General features: G+C 40.3%; 1 protein-coding gene across 2 annotated transcripts; it reads right to left on the bottom strand.

Annotated features, from left to right (window-relative positions):
• Positions 1-325: 325 nt before the first annotated feature.
• Positions 326-9,202, bottom strand: LOC105928250 (matrix-remodeling-associated protein 7). 2 transcript variants are annotated; one of them, XM_012865417.3, is made up of 4 exons: positions 8,754-9,202; positions 5,674-5,893; positions 5,446-5,554; positions 326-807 (listed from the first exon to the last, which is right to left on the bottom strand). In XM_012865417.3, the coding sequence occupies exons 1-4, from the start codon at positions 8,994-8,996 to the stop codon at positions 693-695; spliced, it is 687 nt and encodes a 228-aa protein (XP_012720871.2). In that variant the 5' UTR covers positions 8,997-9,202; the 3' UTR covers positions 326-692. The 2 variants fall into 2 exon arrangements, with proteins under 2 accessions (XP_012720871.2, XP_012720872.1); XM_012865418.3 differs by having other exon boundaries at positions 686-807; positions 5,674-5,707.
• Between the last annotated feature and the right edge of the window lie 6,106 nt (positions 9,203-15,308).

The raw sequence follows: 15,308 nt of genomic DNA, 5'->3' as shown, positions 1-15,308 counted from the left end.
TTTTGTGTTTTTTTTTAAACCATGACCTTTAAAATCCTTGGCAACCTGACCAAGCCTAGCAAAGAACATTTTATGTTAGTTACATGCCCTGTAAGTAGCTGATGACAATAACACCGAGTGTAACCACATCTTTCCGGAATATTTGTTGACTAGTTTTTATAATTTTTTAAAAGGGCTCAAGGGCTGTGCTTTGTAAAACAATAACTAAGCAATTGGCTTTGAGATGTCACACTGCTGTAGCTGGAAACAGACCACTGTCAGCTGCTAAATATTCTGACGCACGTGTCGACGAGGTGGTGCTGTTTCAATGAAATAAATGAGTCACTACATAGATAAAAGCTTTAATCTAGAAAACAGGCTAATCAAAAAAATATATATATATCAACAGGAGCAGATTTCCCAGAATTGACTCAGACTGACCAGATAAACAGACACATATTTACACAATAATCTGGTTTATTATTTAGCAATTCGAAAGTTATACACATGAAACTAATAGAAACAATGCTCCGTGGTCATTTTCATAATCATCTGATCAATGCAGGTGTGTGATTGTGTGGAATACAAGTTAAAAACAAAAATAAGCAGTTGCTGTTGGGACGGGCAGCTGTGTTGAATACTGCAAGGGGGGAAAAAATGAAATGTTTGGAGTCCCGAATAAGTCCTGGAGCAGATCAGGTTCTTGGGATGTCTCAAATGGAGTAGAGTCTGAGCTGCTCCTCTAAGTCTCCATCAGACATGTCCCCAAATGTCTCCTTGTTGTCTTTCAGCAGCTGGAAGATGGCGGTCAGCTGTTCCCGCTGCACCCTGGGGGAACAGATACCAAATAAAATGTTCACAATGTTTTCTCAGGGAAACCTGTAATACCCTTGCTTACAAACAGAAGACTCCACAAAAGGATTTCTACACATCTGGTCAGGGAAATTTGGGCCTAGAGTGCCAAATGCAGAAAAACACACCTATACAGAATTTACATTACAAAAAAAAAAAGAACATGTACTGCTGTGATTAGTTTATTGGTACAGTGCTTTGCAAAAGTATGCTCACTCCTTACACTCCCACATTTTGATGCATTCCAACCACAAACCTCAGTGTATTTTATTGGGATTGTTGTGAAAAACCAACACTAAGAAAGGATGTCAAATTGCGGGTTTCAGATGCTTTTACAAATAAATTAAATACATAATTAAATTACCTTCAGAAGCAATCCAATTGGCAAATGGAGTCTGCCTGAGTGTAATTTAATTTAAGTATATATCCAACTTTTCTGTGAAGGCCTTAGTGACTTTCTTAGTGAACATTAGTGAACAAAAAGCATCATGACACAATGAAACACGCTAGAGAGGTCTGGGGGAAAGTTGTTAAAAAAGTTTAAAATCAGTGTTATTTTATAAAATATTATCCCAAGCTTTCGCCACCTCACAAAGCGCTTGTTCAAATATGAGAGTAATATGGCAAAACTCCAAACCTACCAACATATGGCCGTCCGCCTAAACTGTAAGGCTTGTCAGGCAGAGCATTTATCAGAGAAGCAGCCAAGAGGCCAATTTTAACTTTGGAGGGGCTGTAGGTTCTCTGTTCAGATGTTTACCAAATAAAAGCTGGTATGATAGAAGAGTGGCCAGAAGAAAGCCGCCATTGAGAGAAATATCTAGGATCTCCTGCCACAAGCCATGTAAGAGACACAGCAATCATTAGGAAGAAGGTGCTCTGCTAAGTAGAGACCAAAACTCAACTTGTGCAATGGAATATGTAGCTCTGGCGATAACCGTACAACACGTTGAAGGCGGCAGGGACAGGGTAAGACGGATGAAGCTAAATACTGAGCAACCCTGGAAGAAAACCTGTTAGAGGCTGCAGAGGATTTGAGACTTAGGTGGAGGTTCATGTTCCGACAAGACAACAATGGTACACACACAGCCAGCGCTACAATAAAATGACTCAGACCAAAGTGCACAGTCACGTTTTAGAATAGTTCAGTTAAAGTGTAGGTTTACATCTAACTGACAATCTATGGCAGGATTTGAACATGTAAGTCCACATATGCCCCCGATCCGCTTTGACTGAGATGGAGCTATTCAGCAGAGAGATGTGCGAAGCAGGTACAGAAAGAACTCAAAGGGTTCTCCAAAGTCCTAACCCAGTGTGCACTCCACACTTTTCAGATTTTTATTTGGAAAGTATGTTGATGTAGGTTTGGTCCTGTCCAAAACTTTGAGAATAACTTGCCTACTGTGAGTGCCGTTTCTCTCTCTCTCTTTTCTTTAGAGAAGGTTTTATTTGCCTGTGGCAGTAAACTGATATGGGTGGGTGTTGATTTTGGATTATTACAATGTATATTGACATACCGGCTTCTCAGATCTGCAAGAAGTTTACAGTGGGTTATGTTACACGTGAGAGAGCTGTGTCCTCAAATCTTTGCCCAGATTTGGTAGTTAAAAAAAATCTTCAAACTCTGACTTGCAGAACTGACGCCACACCTGCTATCCTAACAATGCTAAACCAAACGATAAAAATGTCTTTCTTTTCAGAAAAGAATATGTAACAAGGTACAATACAGGTCCTATTAAACAAATTTGTCATCAGGAAATACTTTGCAAGAGAAACCAGGCCCAAAACCAAATCAAAATACCAAAACCAGAGTCCCAAATCTTTTATATTCAGTACAATTTGATCTTAACTGATGTGACCCCGACATAGATTGTGACAAACTGCAGAAGGCATTTCTATTTGGGTTCTTTCAACAATTCGCCACTCATCCATAGAGGTCAGGTTTGTGGAGTGCACAACTAATAGTCGTCCTATCGAGTGTGACACAACAACTGACACGGTCGGAGAAGGGGATCGAACCGGCAACCTGGCGGTTACAGGATGAACTCCCTGACTCCTGCGCCACTATCTCAAAGATGCCATTTGTTCACTAATGTTCTCTAATGTCTGAGGCTGTCGCAGAACAGCTGGGAATAATAATAATAATAATAATATTAATAAGTCATTGCAACATACATTCAAATTTAAACTGTTCTCTGCAATTAACCCATCCCTTGTTTAAAAATTTACAGTTAATAAAATAAAAATTCACAGCTTAGAAATTATTATGAGGAATGTTCTTAAGGAGATGAGCTGTTTCATATATGAAACGTGACACGTCTTTCAAGTAGTTAGAAGTAATTAAAATTTTAAGTAAATGAACAAAAATGCCTCCTTCTTGTTGAGAAAACTGTGTGATTGCCTGTTGAGGATTCATGAAATTACCTTAAATCCTACCAACATTTTAAGTGGGTGGTGCAAACTGTGCACCGCCCAATACTTCACACAACGATACACAGATTGCAACATATTTTTAGTACAGTCTTACTGTATCAAATCCATCCAAATTTGGGCAGATAGGTTGGGTGGAAATGAATTGCTCATATGAAGCTGCCTGACGAAGTAAAGGCCTTCGACTAGTCTAGCTATCTGGCCAATTAATGAAAAATGGTCCACTGACAGGCACAATAAAAACCAGAGCATCATTGTTAGTGACGCTGTAATAACTCATCTGTTGTCCAAAATTGCCTTTTAAAAATAACCAGAACCTTCCGTCCTTTGACATGCATCGTACAATCAGCCTCATCTCTCATTGCAAGATGCAAGAACATCAGTGAAAAGCTGATTCATCTCCAAAATATAAGTAAAACTCATTTATTAAACATGGAATGATATACTTCAGGGGTTTAAATTAAATTAAATTTGATGATTATAGTTTACAGCTACCGAATACCCAAAACTTGGTTCCTCAAAGAAAATGTATACTATATGAATTTGTTAATTTATTCTCTGAGAAACTGAATTTTAGGTTGATTCACCATAAGCCACGATTGTCAAAATTAAGAGAAATAATAGTCCAATAGATCACTAAATCCATTTGATGTAGGATCTTCAATTTTTGATTAAATTATTCAAAAAAACAAACTTGCCAGTTGTTATAAGAATTATTATTCTGAAGTCACTATGACCTCACACCACTCAGACAGAGGAGGCCTGGAGACCTGATGGCTGTGTATAAGATCCACTGTTTGCTGATTGCAAGGCCAAATGCTGCAGCTGCTGAGGGATACTGATTGTTTACGATAGACTGTCTTTGTTTTGTCTCATGGGAAGGCCACTGTGCAGTATTAGGGGGAGCCGAAAAGCGAGACAGGCAGAGACAGGGCAGATGCAGACCGCAGCGGAACCGTGGGGTGCGATTACTTTCCATCTATGTGATCTTTGCTCTGTTTCTCAATAAAAGTGCTGTAATTATATCACCGCCGTCTCCTCATTTAGTAAAGATGGGAACTCAGTTATCTTTGCTTAGAATTCCATCCACACCAGTGTCATTCTACGTTTTAAAATGTGCATGTTTGACTGGACGGCTCTAAAAAGTCTTAATGTTGCGACACTCTAACGCCCTCTAGTGGCAGAACAAAGAGTAACCCAATAAGAGATACAATCAACACCTGTGGAGGCCCACCTGTGGACCGCACGTCTAATGGACGATAACAGGGCAGCAGGGGGAGAAAAGTCAGCAGTCACTTCATGGCCACATGAGGATAAAGAGTTGCTGAGGGAAACGTCACTCCTGAGGTCAGGATTGGCAAAATGCTAATTGGCTGATAGTTATTTTTCATCAAGTGGCAAGAAAACGACTCTCCTGGGACAACTAGGCGAAAATAACTAATACTTTACCACATATCTGCTCCTTTTTCAGGCTAACAGACACTAAACGTCTGTGCTGCATTTACTCCTGCAATGATTGGAGCGGGATATGCAAATATGTTACAGAAATAAAATCCTAACAACTTCCACTTTTTTTCAAGTGGTGACGCTTGGATTTGTTTCTTTAAATCTTCTGTAATTCATCTGTCGGACAGATAATGGTGCTTAGCAGAGGCTCAGTCTCACCTTTACTCTGTCCCGCCTAAAGCCGACCCTTGATACAACAGACAAAGACGCACCGTGCCGAACCACACGAGGTGCAGATAAAAGAAAGCTGAGTTAAACAGACGTGGACCACCTGGACTTTAAATGGAAACTGTAGTTAAACGTTTTTGGGGGATTTTTGCATTTTGTTTTGTCTGTTTGAAACTTGGTTTGAGGGTATTTGAGTATGCTATATACAAATGTGTTTGAGGAAATTTATCATCTATACCTTACAGATCAGTTATCAGAGCTAGTGATGAGCTGCCAAGTTGTGCACACGTCACTGCAAACCTCAACAGCGTGAAAACATCTGATAGCTCAAATATTTACATCGTTTGGTCTATGCACCTGGCTTTATTCAGAATATAACCACCCTGACATGCACTGTTATCACATTCCCCTAAAAAAAAACAGAAGTACTTCTGTCTTTGCTTATCAATAAAAAATAGTTAAAAAAAACAGTATTATACAAAGGTTTTCCTATTTGTGTTTGTCACTGACCTCTGCTCCTCTTCAAGCTCTTCTTTGGACATCATCACCTCTAAATGGTGCGACCGTGCCTTTCCAGGAACATACTTCAAGGAATCATTTGCATCCGATTCCACTTTCACTGTTGAAGCAGGAAACATAAAAAAAGTGCACACCGATCAAACATAAATAACCCCTCCATATTTCATAATATTATATTAAAGTGAAATGTGTGTGAGGGAGCTGGGTAATAATGCTTACTGTTATCCGCCGGGCTCTCTGTGGCTCCTTCGGTCTGGGGATAAGAGAAAGCACACTTTAGGAGCTCCGTATCAGAGAGCCCAATGAAGGACCTGCGACCCCTTCCTGTCGAGGCCTCGGACATGTCTGCCTCTAAACTGGGGACGGACAGACTCGATGTGGACGACGAAAACTCGACTGCTGCTCCCTCTTCTGTGTGAAAGAGGGGGTGTTCCTGCTCCTGTCAGAGAATTAATAAGTCAGATGTGTCCTCCATTATAAACTCAACAGATCATGCCTTTTTTTTTTTTTTTTTTGCTTGTCCTGGATCTGGCCTTTGCATCTGACCCAGGTGACTGACTTCTACATTTTTGATGTGCACAAGTTGTTCACATGAGCGTGTCTCAGGTGAGCAATTTGTGGCCATTTATGAATGGTAAACACAGGTCAGAGATAGCCTGAGAGGAACGTTAAAGCCATTCTCATAGGTCTCTCTCCGATCTTTCAAAATATGAGCAAATCTAAACTATTTCAAAGAAAACAGATTAGACAATAGCTGTGACAGATAAATGTTTCTATTGACCTATATTACTTCAGTTAGTTCTATATGCAGGTTCAGTACCTCCTGTTCTTCATTTCTATATCAATTATCAAGTCTATTTTCATATGAAATGAAACCCAACAAAAGACACTAACATTAGGAAAGGTTTTTAAAGCGATATTTTAATCTGAGACGCTTAGAACTGACATTTTGGACACAAAAATGACACACAAAAAACAAAAAATTTAACTGAGTTTTCCATTTATTTTTTTCTGGATGTTGCAGCTTACATGAAATTACAATTTCAAGCTGATAGTTGAGTACGTTTGTTAGCTAATCATGGGACTTTACCGCACATCGCTTTGATTGGCCAGTATGTCTAGTAAAGCGTTATACGCGTTTGTCATTAAACACTGCATGCTCAAAACTGTCAAAGGTATTTTAAAATGTAGTTTATCTGAATATTTGCATATTAATAACAAGGGTTTTCTCTCAATTAAAATATAATCCTTCCAAAAAGTTTTTCATTTCCTGTGAAATACGTGCACATAGTAGTGCATGAATTACTGCAGCAATGCCGGCAATCAAGTACAGTAATAACACGGTAATTGTAATCATTTTGCCTGTATGGGCTAGTGCCAAGTCCTGCTGGTTAATAAAACAAGCATCTTCATAAAGCTTACGAGCATAAGGATCGACACCTGCACTGACTTTGGACTTTGATAAAACACAAGTGGACTAGCACCAGTACATGAAATGGCTCTCCAAACCATCATTGACAGTGGAAACTTCAAACTGGTCCTCAAGAAACCTTTTACTCCAGTTTGATTTTCAATTTAAATGCTAAATTTACTTTCATCTGAACAGAGGACTTTACAGCACTGAACAGCAGTCCAGTTCTTTTTCTTATTAGTCCAGGTAAGAAGCTTCAGACAACTTTTCTGGATCGAGAATAGCTTAAAGTAGCAATAAGTAAGAAATTAACCGTAAAATGTTCCAGAATTATTGTTGTTTGTTACCCGGGATGGAAGTAACTTTCCCTATAAGAAAGTAGTATGTTACTACTATATTATTACTATTACTATAAACACAAGATCCTCTCTATAAACAATGTCTTAGTGAAGTTTTTCTCCTTTCAAAATTTGAGGTATGGTCCGGAACGACTTCCAGTGTGCAGCTCGTGTTTACTTCCTGGTTCCTGAGCCAATCATATGAGAGTTCCCAGGGTTTCCAAAACAGAGCTGCATACTAGTATTTTATCTTGGCAAAAGAGCAACAGCCTGCTAACATGGAAGCCAGTAAGAGAAGAGGACCAGAAATAGAAGAGAATACAACATCACAGACCTATACTGTGTAAGTAAAAAGTCAGTTGGGTTTCACAGCAACAACAGACTCGTTGAATAAACTGCATAGGCTGTTGTGTTTGTGTTGTTCCGATTTGAAACACTAGGTGTCATTATTACTTATTGCTCCTTTAACACAAGGCATCTGGTAGTTGTAGGTGGCACATGACCTGAACACATCTGTGGGTGGTGGCTCTTGAGGCCCCGACTCCAGCAACAGTTCACATCACAGAAATCTCCTCAAACTCTTGAATGGGCTTTGCTTCGCAATCCTCTCTCAAGTGTGTGGCTAACCCTGCTGCTCGTACAACGTTTTAACCACGTTTTTCCTTCCACACAACTTCCCAACACTATGCACTCTGTAAAAAAACTAAACAAACCCAGCTTCTTTAACAAATGACCTTTTTAAATTATTTATCCTCTGGTGGCAGTGTCAAGACACCATTGTTTCCCACGATTGTGTAGTCCTTGACAGAAAATGTCTGCTTTTTTTAATTAGTCTTATGCAATATTGACATTTTATTACTTATCAGTCTTAAATAACAAAATAAAGAGGAGGGGGGGGGGGAAAGGCTGCAAATATATCATGTCCCTCTGCAAAATGAATGTTTGTTTAACTTTAGAATTAAGCTCTTAAAAATAAACTAAGTTTTCTCAATTATGGATTTGCACTCTACACTCTGTAAAAAAAACAAAAAACAAAAAAAAAAACAACCCAGCTTCTTTAACAAATGGCCTTTTTTGATTATTTATCCTCTGGTGGCAGTGTTGAGACACCATTGATTCCCACGATTGTGTAGTCCTTGACAGAAAATGTCTGCCTTTTTTAATTAGCCTTATGCAATACTGACATTTTATTACTTATCAGTCTTAAATAACCAAACAACAAAATCAAGAGGGGAAAAAAGGCTGCAAATATATCATGTCCCTCTGCAAAATGAATGTTTGTTTAACTTTAGAATTAAGCTCTTAAGAATAATCTAAGTTGTCTGAATTCTGGATTTGCACCTGGACATTGCACTTTGGTTAACTTTTTATTTGTGCGTCTATTAAAAACATTCCAAGAGCTCCTTCAGATTGTTTCTGTACATTCCAGACACTATCTGAGTCGTAGGCTACTTAAGTCAAACAGATTAAGGGAGAATTAGGCAAAGGAGCAAATCACCAAGGCGAACTACACAGCCGCACTTCCCTGCAGCCTTCTCTGACCTACTCACAGATTTCACTACATCCCAGTGGTCGTGCGAGCTCCCGCATATCTCGCTCCAGTTGTCCGCCTCCTTCCTCCTCTGCCCGGCCGCGCAGCCGTTCAGCGTCGCCTCGGACTTCGCCGCTCCTCGGGCCGCGCCGCGCGCGTTCGCCGAGTCCGCCGCGGGCGACGAGCCCCTGAGCAGCGACGTCGCGACCACGATGGCGAGCAGCGTGAAAATGATCGCGGACAGCACGAGAGTCGCGTCCATTGCTGGGTGATTGTTGTCGCGTCGCCGCCCCCTGCTCAACGATCCCCTGAGCCGACAGACCGCGTCCACTCACTCAGCCAGCCATCCCGCTGCTTGCGATAATCCCCACCCCGCCTTCCAGCGCCAAACATCAACATTAACAGCCGCAGTTTAGCGGATACCGGGACAATCTTCTCGCCGAACAGAACGTCACATCCTCTGGCCACCCCCTCTCTTCCACCCCCCGTCACCCCGCCCCCTCCGTGAGCGGTCCACCGGCGCTTGGCCTGGACAGGTGGGCCGGCACGAAGCAGTGCAACGTGCTCGGCGCCACACCGCCTGCGTATGCAGATAATCCCATGTCCAAAGTGGCGGATTCAAATAGTTTCTGACAGAACCCGTGTACCGGACGTGCAGGCTGATAAAACGAGACTGTCAGCTCAAGGGAAAACATTGTCACCTTTAAGTCAACACCTGAAGTCAGTGGCGGCACCAGAGAATTAGGACTGGAGGGAGCTAAAGGGGGGATCTGGAGTTTTTATAGCAGGGTCCGATAAAACTTTACGCAGCAAATAACAATGGCTAATATAGATATAAAGGATTTACTGATCCCAGGATATAATGGGTAAAAAAATGTGAAATGCATGCGACTGACTGCTAACTAGACTTAGACTTAGACAGCTTTATTTGTCATTTCGTACGCACAAAGTGCGTACAGAACGAAATTTCATTTGCATACAGCTTGAGAAATCACAGTAAATTGCTCTAAATTTCAGGATAAAGATGCAGCAGCGATTTATGTAAACAATTTGAAATGTAAACAATGTAAAACAATGTAAACAATGCAGGGGAAATGGACAGTGTGCTATTTACGGTATCCAGGAGAGTATGTGTGGCTTCAGCATTTCAGAGTCCATTTTGTGGCTACTGCTTTTATATTTGATTCAACAAATAAAAATTAAACAACAAGCTCAAGCTAAGTTGAAAGAAACCACAGAAATCCTCTTTATCAGATTGGAAAATATAAGGTCGAACATCATCCTGGACCTTCCTTGGACCCTCATTGTTTGTCTTGTTATCAATATTAATATTTCAGTTACTAATCCTGTTTAAATAAAATGGTAGCTGTGTTATTTTTTTTAATAAAACTGTATCTTTGTTTAAAGGTATACTATGCAACCGGGGTTGATTTTCCAGCGAGGCTCCCCCCAGAGGGCGAAAGTAAAAGTGCACTGTCGTAAAGATGCTCAGCTGTTCTGGTTCCTCCGTCAAGCCAGGCGCGGTTGTTTTGAGCTTAGCAGACAGGCGAACGCAAACGAATACAAAAGTCGAAAAAACGGCAGTACAAACAATGACTAACACAGTGAAGGTATGAACATGCACACAGAGAGAGAGAAACCATTCCAATGCAGTGTTTCCCCTAGAAATTTGGGACGACCGGCGGAGCGGAGCGGGGCGGGGCGGGGCGGAGACAAACTTTGCACCGCTGACCGGCGGAGCGGAGCGGCGCATATCGAGTTAGTTTTATTTTTTTATTATTATTTTTTTGGAATGTCGGCGAGGCGGTAGCGTGAGGGAAACCCTACAATGTTACTTACAATCGCATCAGCAGAAACGCGAGGTCCGCGTCAGCCTTGCAGCCTTCTATGTTCACCCGTGTACGACTCCTCTCTCTGTCCAGAGCCCTTTTCCTCTTTCTTGCCTGCTCCAACATGGGCTTTCGCTGTTTTCTCGCTGGTTCCGCCATAATAACTGCACAAATATCGCCACTGCGCTACCAACGAGCACGCCTTTCACTGCGGGCGTGTAGCAGTTCTCGCCGTAAAGCAAGACCGACTCTCGCGATGCACCAGACTACTGAGCCTGTGGGTGCGGGCCGACTGCTCCTGCAAGTACGGTATTTCCCCCACAGACCACCAGGGCGGCCGAGAAAACCTTAGTTCAACCTGAAATGACTCATTTAATCATCCAAAACGGTATGGAACATATTAATTAACTGAAAAATGTTGCATAGTATGCCTTTAATTTGTTTATGTAATTTACAAATATTGTTCAGAAAAATAAAGGAATTAATTAATCTGTGATAGTTCTTTGGATTTTGGTATATTGCACAAAACCTTTTTTTCTGTCAGCAGATAATTGGTCCAGCTGTAAGGAATGAAAAGTAATATGGTGATCTAAATTACCGTTTAATGTTTTTAGCTACTGCAGGAATAAATGCTTTGATTTTCACCGAACCTAGCACCGTATCATTTTCACATCTTGGTACAAATCAAGCTAGAAGCTCCCAGAGGGTTCCTTTTGTGTTCTATCAATGCCAGAGCTTTTAGGTCTACCTGTATGTCTGGTGAAAGTCCCTCTGCTCTCTGTTCCTCAGAGAACCATGCTGATGTTTATTATAGTAAACCTCCACCTCATGGGTGAACATAAGAATCTAGAGTTTCTATTGTCATTTTCTAACCATAACAGAATTTTTTATATTTATTATAAAGTGATTAGCCATAACTTAGCGTCACTAGCATGATAAGTTAAGGGGGAACAAAAACTCAACACCTATAGCAGCAATATTTTTAATCTTTGTGATGCATACAACTTGACTTTGATAAATTTTAAATTAAACAGATAAATTAGCATAAACCAACACACTATTGATTGAAGTCAAAGAAGTATACCAGCAAATACATCATTTATCATGGCCTCCTGTATAAAAGGCTAAATTCAGGGCATGGTAAATCCAAAAAAAGGTAAAAAAAAATTAAGAGAAATGGAATTCAGTTCTTGTAGTCATTTTGCTCTTCCTTGGAAAGGGTTCTCAGTTCAAAGCAGGTTAGGGAAAAGTTCCAAGCTTTTAAAGGGGACATTTTATGCTTTACAATTCTTCCTTTTTCACATCAAAATCATTAGGTTCAGTTCAATATAAAATGGAACTTCAATGCTTTGGTCTGAATTCCTCTTAATGTACTCCCATGTTCCTCCTATTTGCCTCTGTTCTGAGGTGCGTCTGAGAGCAATTTGTTTTGGTGCTGTCTCTTTAAATCTAAAGGAGGCACTTCAACCCCCCCAATCAGGTCGCAGAGCATTCCACTTCACTTCCTTTGGCCATTTTTGGAGTATTCTGGGAACAGTGTAATGAACAACCACTTTGGCATAGTTCAGCTTGAACTACAAAAAACTTGCAAGGAATAAAATTCGTGAGACTTGTTAGTTGGACGTCCATAACCTTGTTTAGCAGTTCTGCAGCAAATACTGTGACGTAATTGCTCAAAAAAATTAATAGATGACAAATACAGCTGAAGGGCTTTAAAAAAACATGACCCAAAAAGAATATAAACATATCTACAGAGCTTCTGGATAGGCAACATTCAAATGTTCTGCACCCCTAGAGACTGTGAGTATACAACAAAATGTATTTAAGGGCTGAAAAAAGTCAATTTTGCACGTGTCCCCTATAAGCTGTAGGGAAGTGCTTTTCTGCAGATTTGATTCACATGAATATTGGACTACACTAACAATAGGGCATGCCATTGTAGCCTGGCTCACTGAGAGATGGTTGGTCACATGCAAGAAGGTGTTAATTGGTTTGATGCTGACTGGGCATCAGGCTTAATGGCTTGAAGCTGCAATCGGAGAGATTTTTTTTTTTTTTTCATGTTTGACCTAAACTGCTTCCTTGACCTCTCTTTCAAACTGTCTAATCTTCTTTGTCCGTAATAAGAACATTGTGGTCCTCAAGAGTGTATAATACCCTGGCTGGCCTCCAGCTGCAGCCGCATGCACAACAAACTCTGTAGTCTGACATCTTTCTATCATAGTTTCTTTTGTTCTGCTATCTGAGCTACAGAAGCTCCTCTGTCAGACTGGACCACCGGGGAGCCAGCGCTCACTCCCCACATACATCAATGAACCTAGGACACACGTGCAGCTGTTGCCAGCTTGGCCCTGTGCCTTCCTTAAACCAGTTTTCAAATGAATATTGTGTATAATTATCCACACTTAGCGGTTCTACTCTTTATAGAATAACACAAGCATAACAAAGTGATATTATCTATAAACTGGACTATCTGCCCTGGTAGGAAGTCTGTAACCAGCTGGTTAAAAGACATCGCTGGTCGTAGTTTGCCAAAAGTAGCTCTAACTTTGATTGTGTTACCCGAGTTAGAGAGAGGAGTGGCGTTGCTTTAGTTTCCACGCCATGACCAGCGATGGTTGTCTGGACTAGAACTTTTTTCTAAAAGTTACATTTGTCTCTTAGAAACCAGTTTCAGCCAGTCGACTGGCAGTGCTCAGCAACATACGTGGGAAGGAAGACTTTAAACCTTGAGAACAATATGAACGGAAAAGGTTAAAAACAATTTAAAACACCCTAATTTTGTTCCAACCTTAGTATACCTTGGTACCCCGAATCAGCCTGTGCCTAGTTCAACCCAACACAATCAGATTGAAATAAAGTCTGGATTTGAGTTCAGGCAAATTCATACCAGTTAATAGAAATCAATCTATAATGTCATATTCAGATGCAAATATGAAAGCATATCCTTTTCCAGTTTAAGCCAATTACAGTTCATCCCAACAAAATCAGATATAAAATGTATTCAGCCCTGCATTCATTCATCTTCGTTACAGACATTAAAATCTAAGGTGATTCATCTCAATTCAATCTAATACTCTTGTTTAAAATTGAATAAAAATGGCCTAAATTCCAATTAACCACAAGATAATTAAGTTAAATATAACTAACTTGTAGAACTGTTCTACTCCAACACACCAACAGTGTAATCCAGGAGTGGCCAAAGTGCGTCCCGGGGTTCGTTTTCAGGCCCTGGACAGATTTGGCCTGCCTGGCACAGGTGGTTGATGCAGATAGAGACTTTTTTTTTATATTCACACTCTTTGCATTGTCCTTAACTCCTTGTAAAAAGGACCACATATATGCGGCGACTTGGACGCAGATGCTGATGAACCCATCTTTTGAATTCATTAAACTCAGCTACATAATGCAAGTCTTTACGAAGGCAGTGTAGCCTAAATCCTGCTCTTAATACTGATAAAAGACTAGAAGAATATGAAAACCTGATGCCTTTCATTTAATAAGGCAAACAAGCAAAACTCTGAGTTTTTGATCTACTATAATTTACGTTCCTTTCCAACATTTTTTTTTTTACTTTAGTTGGTCTAATTAAAAATACTGTATGCTTAGTTTTTTGTCGAGCTGGTAAAAAAATATAAAAAAAATACAAGTTTTGGGATATTAGCCTTTGGACATTTTTGATTTGGCAGTTTACACGATGAAAAATCCAAATAAAGGAAAGTAACTGCAGGACTAACTTCCCCTACTAATATATGAGTGGGTTTACTTTTTTACAGGAGCTCATATGAGTAAGGCGATATCTACAGCTTTATGTGAAAATGGTTGGCAACAGTGGTGTTCATTGCTGATTAAGAAGAGTTTACGTATTTGTTTCGAGTAGTTTTCTAGGCCCGTGAGGAAAATGTAGCAGTGTTTTATTAGTCTTGCAGAGTAAAGTCCTTTTGTTTCGACGGTGACCTACTCAGAGGCTGTTTTGATACCAACTCACATATAATTAGCAACATGAAAAATACGGACAGTCTCACTTCCAATGGGGTGACACTCACGCCTTCAATGTACCAGGTCTGTTAGGTGAATGCGTCACCAAAAATAAAAATAAATCCCCTTTAGTTTTTGTATCGTTCTTCAACCAACGACAGTTTGTGAAATCAAAAGCATCACCGCAACATAAATATGTGGAAAACAATTGCAAAGCACTGCTTGGATGCAGCAAACGGGCCGTATCATGGAAGCCAAGTCTGTGGTTCTGCCGCGATAAGGAAGCCCCGGTCACTTTATTGCAGCTTTCAGCAGGTCTGCATTGTGGAATCTGGTCTTTCTCATCTTCCTCTACATACTTTCAACGTTTACATTTTTAGATGAGGTCAATTTGTTGGACCAATCAAGCAATGAAGATAATTAAATCAGGTATTGGTATATTTGGTATCTACATCAAGCTTGTCAGCAGAGGGCAGCATGTTTTGCTTTTATACTTCCTGGGAGACATATAGCCTGACTACAGACATGAGAAAAAAAGGATCAATCTCTATTAATGGCATGATTCCCCAAATCATCACGGTGGAAATCTCATATGGGATCTGAAGCAACTTGGATCCCCTCTTCCACCAGACTCTGGTATCTTGATGTCCAAATGAAATGCTACATTTATTTACACCTGAAAAGTGAGCTTTGGACCATGGAGCAACTGTCCAGTTTCTTGAACAAGACACGTGTAGCTATGGTTATGTTTCTAACACTTCAAATTC

This window comes from Fundulus heteroclitus, chromosome 10 (assembly GCF_011125445.2).
Source record: "Fundulus heteroclitus isolate FHET01 chromosome 10, MU-UCD_Fhet_4.1, whole genome shotgun sequence".
NCBI lineage: Eukaryota > Metazoa > Chordata > Actinopteri > Cyprinodontiformes > Fundulidae > Fundulus > Fundulus heteroclitus.
This window is presented reverse-complemented; position numbering and strand designations above follow the sequence as displayed.

Excerpts from the sequence above, each read along its gene's own strand:
- LOC105928250 (XM_012865417.3), bottom strand. The coding sequence starts at position 8,996 with ATGGACGCGACTCTCGTGCTGTCCGCGATCATTTTCACGCTGCTCGCC. Across the intron at positions 5,894-8,753 it reads ACTGGGATGTAGTGAAATCT|GAGCAGGAACACCCCCTCTT; the intron begins GTGAGTAGGTCA and ends ATTCTCTGACAG. Across the intron at positions 808-5,445 it reads GAGCTTGAAGAGGAGCAGAG|GGTGCAGCGGGAACAGCTGA; the intron begins GTCAGTGACAAA and ends CTGTTCCCCCAG.